The sequence below is a fragment of the Notolepis coatsorum genome (assembly GCF_963971535.1).
Source record: "Notolepis coatsorum genome assembly, chromosome: 12".
NCBI classification, from domain to species: Eukaryota; Metazoa; Chordata; class Actinopteri; order Aulopiformes; family Paralepididae; genus Notolepis; species Notolepis coatsorum.
In genome coordinates, this window is record NC_140176.1 from 90,784,146 (window position 1) to 90,796,645 (window position 12,500).

Here is a 12,500-nt window from a genome sequence, read left to right on the forward strand (position 1 = left end):
TCTCTGATCTCTCTCTCTTCCACTCCTCTCCATCTCTCTATCTCTTCCACTCCTCTGTCTCTCTTCCACTCCTCTGTCTCTCTTCCACTCCTCTCTCCTACACTCCTTTATCCCTCGTCTTTCTCCTCCACCTCCTCCACTCCTCTCTCATCTCTCTCTTCCACTCCTCTCTCTCTCCTCCACTCCTCTCTCATCTCTCTCTTCCACTCCTCTCTGATCTCTCTCTCTTCCACTCCTCTCTCTCTCCTCCACTCCTCTCTCATCTCTCTCTTCCACTCCTCTCTGATCTCTCTCTCTTCCACTCCTCCCACTCCTCCGCTCCTTGCAGTTGTTCTTAGTTCTATTTATTACTTGATTTCGCGATTCTCATTGCTTACTACATGTATCTATTGCTATGTCCGCCCATCACAAACACGCAAACTGTCTAACACCCCTTCCTGACAGGCAGCGACGCGAGCGAGCGTGATTGCAAAAATTATTCAAATGTATTTGTTTCAATCAGACTATCCTGACCTGCCGCGAGCGACAGCAAACTGAGCGGCGATGTCGTTCACCCCTCAAATATTCGCTCGCTGTGTCTCTAGTTGAGCGATTACGCGGCCGAGTCCCGCCCCTAAACACTTTTTATTGGTCGAGAATCGCAGGCTGCTTTGCCCCCGTGTGCTTCCAGGTAACACACACACAGACACACTCGGACACGCGACGCCTCATATCAGGACAGTGTCGCGCGCGATTTTGTCTCCAGTTCGCTCGCTCGCTGCCTGTCAGGAACCGGTGTAACGCCTGTCCCCGTCTCCCCGTCTCCCCGTCTCCCGTCTCCCCGTCTCCCCGTCTCCCGTCTCCCTGTCTCCCCGTCTCCCCGTCTCCCCGTCTCCCCGTCTCCCCGTCTCACCGTCTCCTCGTCTCCCCGTCTCCTCGTCTCCCCGTCTCCCCGTCTCCCCGTCTCCCTGTCTCCCTGTGAGTGGATGTCTCGTGGTGATGGCCGGGATGATGCGACCCTCTGTACGTAGTGAGTTTTTCCTTACCTTCGCATGGGGTATGTCTGGGAGTGTTGCATTCATTCATTTTACATTGGATTTCATGGTGTTTTTTGTTTTCTTCTTGATTTATTGCGATGTTTCTTCTTGACTTGTTCTTAAAGAAGATGTGTCCCGCCCATGGGGACATTAACGTGTGTTGTCGGGCCTTACAAATACATTTGATTTGATTTGATCCTCTCTCATCTCTCTCTCTTCCACTCCTCTCTCTCTTCCACTGCTCTCTCATCTCTCTCTTTTCCACTCCTCTCTCTCTCCTCCACTCCTCTCTCATCTCTCTCTTCCACTCCTTTCTCTCTCTCTCTCTCTCTCTCTCTCTCTCTCTCTCTCTCTCTCTCTCTCTCTCTCTCTCTCTCTCTCTCTCTATCTCTCTCTCTCCTCCACTCCTCTCTCTCTCTTCCACTCCTCTGTCCCTGCTCTTTCTCCTCCACCGGCCCCACACCTCTATCATCTCTCTCTCTCTCCACTCCTCTCTCTCCTCCCCTTCATCTCTCCCTCTTTCTACCATTTTATACACTTCTCTCTTTTAATAATATATCATCCATGCCTCCTTTTCCCTGGCTAATACGGCTTAACCCAGCCGTGGCATTATTACCTCTCTCTCCTTCCCTCTCGCTCTCTCCCCTCTCTCTCTCCCTCTCTCTCTCTCCTGTCTTTCCCTCCCTCTCTCTCCTTCCCTCTCCCTCTCTCTCCTTCCCTCCCTCTCTTTCCTTCTCTCTCTCTCTCTCTCTCTCTCTCTCTCTCTCTCTCTCTCTCTCTCTCTCTCTCTCTCTCTCTCTCTCTCTCTCCTCTCTCTCCTCTCACTCCACCCCCCCTCTCTCCTTCCCTGGTTAATGCATCTTAAAGTAGCGTTGCCACTATATTACCTGTCACTTTATGACCCAGGATCATATCTTCATACTCGATTGGCTGGTACCAAGGTGACCGACGCCCCCCTCCCCCCGCCCCCACCACCCCACCACCCCCACCATCACCATCACTTCACCACACTATAGTTTCCTGAGAGGTTAAGGAAGAGAGGAGGAGTAAGAGAGGGGAGGAAGAGTAGAGAGGACATGAGAGGAGAGGAGAGGAGAGGAGAGGAGAGGAGAGGAGAGGCGAAGAGAGGAGAGGAGAGGAGAGGAGAGGAGAGGAGAGGAGAGGAGAGGAGAGGAGAGGAGAGGGGAGGAGAGGAGAGGAGAGGAGTCGAAAGGAGAAGAGAGGAGAGGAGAGGAGAGGCGAGGAGAGGAGAGGAGAGGAGTCGAAAGGAGAAGAGAGGAGAGGAGAGGAGAGGCGAGGAGAGGAGAGGAGGGGAGAGGAGAGGAGAGGAGAGGAGTGGAGAGGAGAGGAGAGGAGATGAGAGGTGAGGAGAGGAAAGGAGAGGTGACGAGAGGAGAGGAGAGGAGAGGAGAGGAGAGGAGAGGAGAGGAGACGAGAGGAGAGGAGAGGAGAGGAGAGGAGAGGAGAGGAGAGGAGAGGAGAGGAGAGGAGAGGAGAGGAGAGGAGAGGAGAGGAGAGGAGTCTTGGGGAATCTGTGAGTAGGAGCTGATCAGCCAAGCGCTAGTCTCATTTCCACATCCTAATGAAACTTCCCCTGCCATGCTTGTCACAGGCAGGGATGTGTGTGTGTGTGTGTGTGTGTGTGTGTGTGTGTGTGTGTGTGTGTGTGTGTGTGTGTGTGTGTGTGTGTGTGTGTGTGTGTGTGTGTGTGCTGGCATGCCAGAATGAGAGTGTGTCTGTGTGTGAGTGCTTTGTTCATCATGGTACAGAGCAAGTGATAGTGTGTTTTTGTGTGCGTGCACAAGTTGTAAGCATGTGTGCTTGTGGATGTTGGAGAATATGACATTGTGTGTAGTAGACAAAGAGCTTGTGTGTGTGTGTGTGTGTGTGTGTGTGTGTGTGTGTGTGTGTGTGTGTGTGTGTGTGTGTGTGTGTGTGTGTGTGTGTGTGTGTGTGTGTGTGTGTGTATGTGTGTGTGTGTGTGTATTAAACTCTATTCATTGGACAGCCTCATTAGGCAGCCATCCTGAAGTCTCATAATGACACTGAACACAACTGCCATCCTCTCCTCTCCCCTCCTCTCCTCTCCTCTCCTCTCCTCTCCTCTCCTCTCCTCTCCTCTCCTCTCCTCTCCTCTCCTCTCCTCTCCTCTCCTCTCCTCTCCCCCTCCTCTCCTCTCCTCTTCTCTCCTCTCCTCTCCTCTCCCTCCTCTTCTCCCCTCCTCTCCTCTCCTCTCCTCTTCTCCTCTCTCCTCTGATGTCTCTGCTGCCTGTCTGTCTGTCTGTCTGTTGATGTATCTGCTGTCTGACAGTAATAGTAAAGACTGACTCTACATACAAAAAAACAGAACAGACTGCTACATGTTGTGTTGGGTCTGTCTGCTATTGAACTCGGCTTCAATACATCTACATGAAGAACACAGCATGGTCTACAGGTTCCATCTCCAAAATAACGAGAGAGAAAAAAGCTTCAGGCTAGAAGTCAGATAATTGACAGCAGCCTCCAGTGTGGTGACATGTGGTGCTTTAGCACCCTCCAGTGGTGGTGACATGTGGTGCTTTAGCACCCTCCAGTGGTGGTGACATGTGGTACTTTAGCACCCTCCAGTGGTGGTGACATGTGGTGCTTTAGCACCCTCCAGTGGTGGTGACATGTGGTACTTTAGCACCCTCCAGTGGTGGTGATCTGTGGTGCTTTAGCAGCCTCCAGTGGTGGTGACATGTGGTGCTTTAGCACCCTCCAGTGGTGGTGACCCGACATGACATCCTGGTTCTTGCTCCACCAGACCATACATAACAGAGTGACCACGATACGATGATGGTGTCTGGCCTACATTACAGCTCTCTGGCTGCCTGGTCAGATATACTGATAGAACCCTAACATTCCACAGCCTAATGTGTATTAATGAGGGGTCTTAATATGTATCAATGTGGAGGTCTTAATGTGTATCAATGTGGGGTATAATGTGTATCAATGTTGGGTCTTAATGTGTATCAATGTGGGGTATAATGTGTATCAATGTGGGGTCTTAATGTGTATCAATGTGGGGTATAATGTGTATCAATGTGGGGGTCTTAATGTGTATCAATGTGGGTATAATGTGTATCAATGTGGGGGTCTTAATGTGTATCAATGTGGGGTATAATGTGTATCAATGTGGGTATAATGTGTATCAATGTGAGGGTCTAATGTGTATCAATGTGGGGGTCTAATGTGTATCAATGTGGGTATAATGTGTATCAATGTTGGGTCCTAATGTGTATCAATGTGGAGGTCTAATGTGTATCAATGTGGAGGTCTAATGTGTATCAATGTTGGGTCCTAATGTGTATCAATGTGGAGGTATAATGTGTATCAATGTGAGGGTCTTAATGTGTATCAATGTGGAGGTCTTAATGTGTATCAATGTGGGGTATAATGTGTATCAATGTTGGGTCTTAATGTGTATCAATGTGGGGTATAATGTGTATCAATGTGGGGTCTTAATGTGTATCAATGTGGGGTATAATGTGTATCAATGTGGGGGTCTTAATGTGTATCAATGTGGGTATAATGTGTATCAATGTGGGGGTCTTAATGTGTATCAATGTGGGGTATAATGTGTATCAATGTGGGTATAATGTGTATCAATGTGAGGGTCTAATGTGTATCAATGTGGGGGTCTAATGTGTATCAATGTGGGTATAATGTGTATCAATGTGAGGGTCTAATGTGTATCAATGTTGGGTCCTAATGTGTATCAATGTGGGGGTCTAATGTGTATCAATGTTGGGTATAATGTGTATCAATGTGAGGGTCTAATGCGTATCAATGTGGAGGTCTAATGTGTATCAATGTGGGGGTATAATGTGTATCAATGTGAGGGTCTTAATGTGTATCAATGTGGGGTATAATGTGCATTATTGAGGGGTCTTAATGTGTATCAATGTGTATCAACAGATTTTATTTATATTTTTGTCCAAACGCATATTTAAATGTATACTTAAATCTTTCCACTCGTCAGATCCAATCCAATCCAATCCAACTTTATTTATAAAGCGCTTTAACAGCCACAGGGGCACAAAGTGCTGTACAGAGGGAGCATATTAAAAACTATAAGCAGCACTAAAAATAGATTAAAAAAAAAACAAGAGTAGCAAAACAGAGAAGAAAACAAAATAGGTAAACATAGGCAGCAATACAAATTTAAATAAATCAGAGTACTTAAAAAAAAATATATATATTTAAAGGCAAAGGACACAGTAACAGAACGATAAAACAACAACACAGTAAGACAATAAGATCATAAAATCAACAAGCTACATGGTGTCGAAAGCCAGAGAGAAAAGGTGGGTCTTAAGGAGGCCTTTGAAACGGGGTAGTGATGAGGCCTGCCTAATCTGCAGTGGCAGCTCATTCCACATTTTGGGGGCGACAACGGAGAAAGCACGGTCCCCCCTGAGCTTACGCCTAGTTGTAGGCACTATAAAATAAAGCAAATATTAATAATAATAAAGCAAATAAAATTATTTTAAAATGAATCCTAAAGTGCACGGGGAGCCAGTGGAGTGAGGATAAAATCTGTGAGATGTGGTCATATTTACGGGTGCCAGTTAAAAGACGTGCAGCAGCGTTCTGCACCATCTGAAGGCGAGCCACTGAGGATCCACTCACCCCTATATAAAGTGCATTGCAGTAATCCAGCCTAGTAGTCACAAATGCATGGATTACTGCTTCAAAATGCTGCGCCTGTAGGATGGGCTTAATTTTGGCCAGCTGCCTCAACTGGAAGAAACTCGATTTGACCACGGCCTTGATCTGGCTGTCAAATTTAAGGTCTGGGTCGATTTTTACACCTAGGTTCTTCACTAACGGTTTGACATGTTGTGCCACCCAGGTCTAGCAGTGAGGTCACAGAGGGGCCACCAAAAACCATGACCTCCGTCTTTTTGTCATTAAAATTAAAAAAATTCAATGCCATCCAGGATTTAATGTCATCGAGACATTTGGTCAGCGGCTTTATGGAAAAGGAGCCAGACTTTTTTAGTGGCATATAGATCTGGCTGTCATCAGCGTAGCAGTGAAAAGGAATGCCGTGCTTTCTGAGGATGGAACCAAGGGGCAATAAATAAATAGAGAACAGGACGGCGCCAAGTATCGAGCCCTGGGGTACACCGTACAATAGGGGGGCAGTAGAGGACACGGAGTCCTCGAGCTTGACACAAAAAGATCGATCTGCCAGGTAGGACCTGAACCATTCAAGGGCTATGCCTCTGATGCCCACCCACTGTTCAAGGCGGGCAATTAAAATGTCATGGTCCACTGTGTCAAATGCGGCCGACAGGTCTAAAAGGACCAGGACAACACAGTCACTGGAATCAGTAGCTAAAAATATGTCATTAAAAACTCTTAAAAGTGCCGACTCTGTGCTGTGCAGGGATTTAAAACCAGATTGGAAAACCTCGAGAATATTGTGCTCGTTTAAAAAATTAATTAGCTGAGTATAGACAATTTTCTCAAGGATCTTTGATAAAAATGGCAGTTTAGAGATGGGCCTAAAATTTGACATGGCTGCAGGATCAAGCCCAGGCTTCTTGATCAGGGGCTGCACAACCGCATGTTTAAAAAGTGAAAGAAGGTAGTTTTCCCGGACAAGCAGAGAAGCCTTAAAATTGAGCTTAGCACAAATGAATGGAAGCGGATAAAGACCCCTAGCCTAGCTTAAAACTTCCAGAGAGGTGTTTTTGGCCACCAGCTAGGCTTCCATGCATTTAGTGGTGATAGCGAGAACCTTCGCTCATATTATGCTGCAAAGAAGCGGCTGACGTGTGTGTGTGTGTGTGTGTGTGTGTGTGTGTGTGTGTGTGTGTGTGTGTGTGTGTGTGTGTGTGTGTGTGTGTGTGTGTGTGTGTGTGTGTGTGTGTGTGTGTGTGTGTGTGTGTGTGTGTGTGTGTGTGTGTGTGTGTGTGTGTGTGTGTGTGTGTGTGTGTGTGTGTGTGTGTGTGTGTGTGTGTGTGTGTGTGTGTGTGGTACCTGTCGCGGCTGCTCCGTGGCTCTCTGCAGGTCTGTCTTCACCTTGTTTCCGGGGTGATTCACCACCTTGGTTACCGGCTGCTTAAAGATGGACGCCGTCTGTCTAATTGGCAGAGCTGTGTTTAGATCTGGCTTACCACCCTAGAGAGAAAGAGGGAGGGAGAGGGTGGGGGTTATTCATCAGCATGTGGTTGATCTGTATGATAGTATGGTGGGTCACGACAGTGACATCACACATGCAACTCATTTCAGGGAAATACAGAGAAGCTCTGGTGACAAGTTCTGCACAAATAACAATCTGTATACAAGTTAGTTCCAATCAATTAATTTGATTGGACAAGAGGCGTTCCATGAGTGCTGATATTCAGTATAACAGCACTGGGACTTTTAACTATATGTATCACTCCACCGCACAGGTGTTCTATCAATAACCGTTAATTAGGTTACATTAACAGTCGTTATTACATGGCGTTTTAACATTCGCCGAAATGCTTGATTGTGATTGGTCAATACTCAATAGCGCTCGTCAGAGGTCCGTTATTACTCGATAACGGACCTCTGCCGAGCAATAATGACCGCTGTTCGCAGCTGTTCGCAATCAAGCCCACTGACACACACTGCAGCAGTGCAATCAGTCCACACACCTGCCGGCGATAATAATAACTTTATTTGGGCTGACAGCGGACGGAGCCACAGAACAACTGCGTCTGCATTTGATCTTGTCTTGTCGATGGTGTAAAATGAATTAGGTATATTGTTAGTAAGTTAGCCATGTAATAAGCGGGATAATGTATAGCTATACTCTGTCATTGTCGCAAAATAATTGACCTTCACTACGTTTAAAACACCTCGGCGAGGCGCCTCGTATTCTAAACTCTGTGTCGGTCAATTATTTTGCGACAATGACCTCGTAGCTATACATTATCCCTTACTTATCAATATCAGATAGCAAATTATATAATGTATATGATACAACGTAGCTAGCCAGCGGTAGCATGTTTAGATCTATACAAAGTAGCTAGCCAGCAGTAACATGTTTAGATCTATACAAAGTAGCTAGCCAGCAGTAACATGTTTAGATCTATACAAAGTAGCTAGCCAGCAGTAACATGTTTAGATCTATACAAAGTAGCTAGCCAGCGGTAGCATGTTTAGATCTATACAAAGTAGCTAGCCAGCAGTAACATGTTTAGATCTATACAAAGTAGCTAGCCAGCGGTAACATGTTTAGATCTATACAAAGTAGCTAGCCAGCAGTAACGTGTTTAGACCTGTACAAAGTAGCTAGCCAGCGGTAACGTGTTTAGACCTGTACAAAGTAGCTAGCCAGCAGTAACGTGTTTAGACCTATAGGCTACAAAGTACAGTAGCTATCCAGCAGTAACGTGCTTAGACCTATACAAAGTAGCTAGCCAGCGATAACGTGTTTAAATACAAAGTAGCTAGCCAGCAGTAACGTGTTTAAATACAAAGTAGCTAGCCAGCGGTAATGTGTTTAGATATATACAAAGTAGCTAGCCAGCGGTAATGTGTTTAGATATATACAAAGTAGCTAGCCAGCGGTAACGTGTTTAGACCTATACAAAGTAGCTAGCCAGCGGTAACGTGTTTAGACCTATAGGCTACAAAGTACAGTATCTAGGCAGCAGTAACGTGCTTAGACCTATACAAAGTAGCTAGCCAGCAGTAACATGTTTAGATCTATACAAAGTAGCTAGCCAGCGGTAACATGTTTAGACCTATACAAAGTAGCTAGCCAGCGGTAACATGTTTAGATCTATACAAAGTAGCTAGCCAGCGGTAACATGTTTAGATCTATACAAAGTAGCTAGCCAGCGGTAACATGTTTAGACCTATACAAAGTAGCTAGCCAGCGGTAACATGTTTAGATCTATACAAAGTAGCTAGCCAGCAGTAACATGTTTAGACCTGTACAAAGTAGCTAGCCAGCAGTAACGTGTTTAAATACAAAGTAGCAGCCTGGCAACGGCCCAAGTTCAAGAGCGCAGTTGTGGAACTATTTGTTGATGGAGCTAAATAAGTGATTAAATAAACAAACAGATCCTAATCTGTTGTTATTACTGTTAACTAATAAATGGCGATTGTAGAACTGTTGTATGAAAACAATATCACACTCCAGGTCGTGCTGTTATATATCAGCTGTGATTATCTTCGGACTCATATCTACGGCCGAATCACAGCCGTGCCGATATTCAGTATAACGGCACTCCCTCCCGTGTGATGTTGCTCAAGTATAACCATAACCATAAATAACATGTTTTTGAGTTGAGGGGATTTTTAACATTCAAACCTAGGGTGGAATTCCCCTTCACTAAGCATGCAGAGAGGAGGGCCGTTCCAGCGGACCCCACGTCTGCTCTCTCCCATGTCCACGCATGTAGTGTACTGGGCCTGTCCCCGACTAAGGATTTGTATAGTCGACTTTGATTGGCCCAAATTTGCCCCCCGAATGCAATTTTTTATAATCTTTTAAAAAATATATATATTTATGTTTGTATCATTCCCATTTGGGCTGTGGGGGTGCTTAATGTCTGAAGGAGTCGACTGAAGGCTTCTTGCCCTCTGCAAAAGCATGCAATTGGTCCACTGATGGATACATCTTGATATTTGTCTAGTCTAGTGTGTTCATTAGATGGGTGAAATCCTCTTTCAGTGCCTCTGTGCCTGTTTTCTTAGGCAGTTAGCCTCGCTGGTATGCGTGTCATTAGCGTTAGCCACGCTTCTAGGCCTCTTTTCTTTTGGAAAGAATGATAAAAAAAATTACAAATTAAAATATATCTTTTTTTGCATTCGACTAAGAGGTTGGCAGTCGTCCACGGCTCCTTTCGATCGATTAGTCGACTATTCGACTAGTCGAGGTCAGCCCTAATGTGTACCGACTACAGGTTGTGTAACGAATTCAGCGCGAACCAACTCCATCACGGTGCAAACTGCTGCAGGCGCGTCACTGAGGCCCCAGGACACACAGTGGGCTATGGTGAACAACCACATACTTGTGAGTTCAAGTCCCGTCTCTCTCCGCTAACCCGTCTCTGTACTGTGATGTACAACGTCATGTTTATTGTCCCTAACGGGGGAGATTCAGAAGGCAACAGCATCCAACATCGATAACAGTGACATCCAACATCGATAACAGCAGCATCCAACATCGATAACAGCAGCATCCAACATCGATAACAGCAGCATCCAACATCGATAACAGCAGCATCCAACATCGATAACAACGGCATCCAACATCGGCATCCAACATTGATAACAGCAGCATCCAATATTGATAACAGCAGCATCCAACATCGATAACAGCAGCATCCAACATCGATAACAGCAGTCCATGAATCAGACATACCGTAAAACGTCTATTAGTAGCCCAGGCTTTTATTCGCTTCAATAACTGAACTCACTCCACCTTTATAAGGGACAGGCCTCTATAAGGGACAGGCCTCTATAAGGGACAGGCCTCTATAAGGGACAGGCCTCTATAAGGGACAGGCCTCTATAAGGGACAGGCCTCTATAAGGGACAGGCCTCTATAAGGGACAGGCCTCTATAAGGGACAGGCCTCTATAAGGGACAGGCCTCTATATGGGACAGGCCTCTATAAGGGACAGGCCTCTATAAGGGACAGGCCTCTATATGGGACAGGCCTCTATAAGGGACAGGCCTCTATAAGGGACAGGCCTCTATAAGGGACAGACCTCTATAAGGGACAGGCCTCTATAAGGGACAGGCCTCTATAAGGGACAGGCCTCTATAAGGGACAGGCCTCTATAAGGGACAGGCGTCTAGTTCCTTCTGCACAGAAATCATGGTCAGAAAACATGGGAAATATAATATAATACGTACTTGTACCAGCATGTACACGTCAAAATAAAACAAATACACTACTGGGTATTAACCCTTTCACTGCCACCCTACCAAATGGTTAACCCTTTCACTGCGACAATACAGAAGGTTAACCATTTCACTGCCACACGACAAGGGGTTAACCCTTTCACTACCACACTACAGACGGTTAACCCTTCCACCAGTGAAAGGTTAACCTTCTGTAGTGTGGTAGTGAAAGGGTTAATCTACTAATCCTATGGCGTATTTAATTATTAACCCTTCCCTGCACCGGATCCCCAGTGGTGCTTAGATGGCTGCTAAGGAGCTCCTTCTCTTCCCATGAATGCAGTGATTCTATCAGCTTGGATAGCAAGACGAACCTGCTACATGACAGACATGTGATTAAATAAAGATGTTGTCTCAGAAGGTGGAGCCACATGACATGTATATCATGTACCAGATAAACAACAGCGGCACGGTGGTGTAGTGATTAACACTGTCGCCTCACAGCTAGAAGGACCAGGGTTCGATCCCCGCTTGGGGACCAGGTTTTCCGCGTTGCCCGGTAACCTAGGTGGGGTATCTCCCGGGCCTTTCTGTGTGGAGTTTGCATGTTCTCCCCCCGTGTGCTCGCAAGGGTGTCCCCTCCCGATAAGATAAACCCAATGGAAAAACACGCACAACAGTCCCCACGCCGGAGGACGACGGGATGGGTCAAGCGCAGAGACTCAATTTAATCAGCGACCCATTTTAAAAAACAAAATTATTTTGTTTTTTTATATAATTGCATGTGTGTGTTCCTGTGTGTGCCGCCCATCACGTGTGTGTGTCACTGCATGATGAATAAAGACTTCTACTTCTTCTTCTTCTTCAATGGCAACCAGATAATCAATTAATGTAGACCAGGCATCTAATTAAGACCTGCCTTTATTTGTCAAAACGCGTAAATAATTTTAAACACGTAGCAGTAGCTCAGGGTCTGTGTCAATCAGCCTTCCATCACTACTGCAGATACACAACACTGTAATACAATGTGCAGATACACAACACTGTAACACAATCAGCCTTCCATCACTACTGCAGAGACACAACACTGTAACACAATCAGCCTTCCATCACTACTGCAGATACACAACACTGTAACACAATCAGCCTTCCATCACTACTGCAGAGACACAACACTGTAACACAATCAGCCTTCCATCACTACTGCAGATACACAACACTGTAACACAATCAGCCTTCCATCACTACTGCAGAGACACAACACTGTAACACAATCAGCCTTCCATCACTACTGCAGATACACAACACTGTAACACAATCAGCCTTCCATCACTACTGCAGAGACACAACACTGTAACACAATCAGCCTTCCATCACTACTGCAGACACACAACACTGTAACACAATCAGCCTTCCATCACTACTGCAGAGACACAACACTGTAACACAATCAGCCTTCCATCACTACTGCAGACACACAACACTGTAACACAATCAGCCTTCCATCACTACTGCAGACACACAACACTGTCCAACACAATTAGGGATGCTCCAATATTGATATTGGATATCGGCCCCGATATCACTAAAATAGCTGGATCGGATATCGGTAAAAATATT

General features: G+C 45.9%; 1 protein-coding gene across 1 annotated transcript in view; it reads right to left on the reverse strand.

Annotated features, from left to right (window-relative positions):
* mbd2 (methyl-CpG binding domain protein 2) overlaps positions 1-12,500 on the reverse strand; it is a 149,998-nt gene that overhangs the window by 75,486 nt on the left and 62,012 nt on the right. Inside the window, exon 3 of the mRNA XM_084325723.1 lies at positions 7,029-7,169. Coding sequence (XP_084181849.1) covers positions 7,029-7,169 — 141 coding nt within the window. The remainder of the gene's footprint in view (positions 1-7,028; positions 7,170-12,500) is intronic.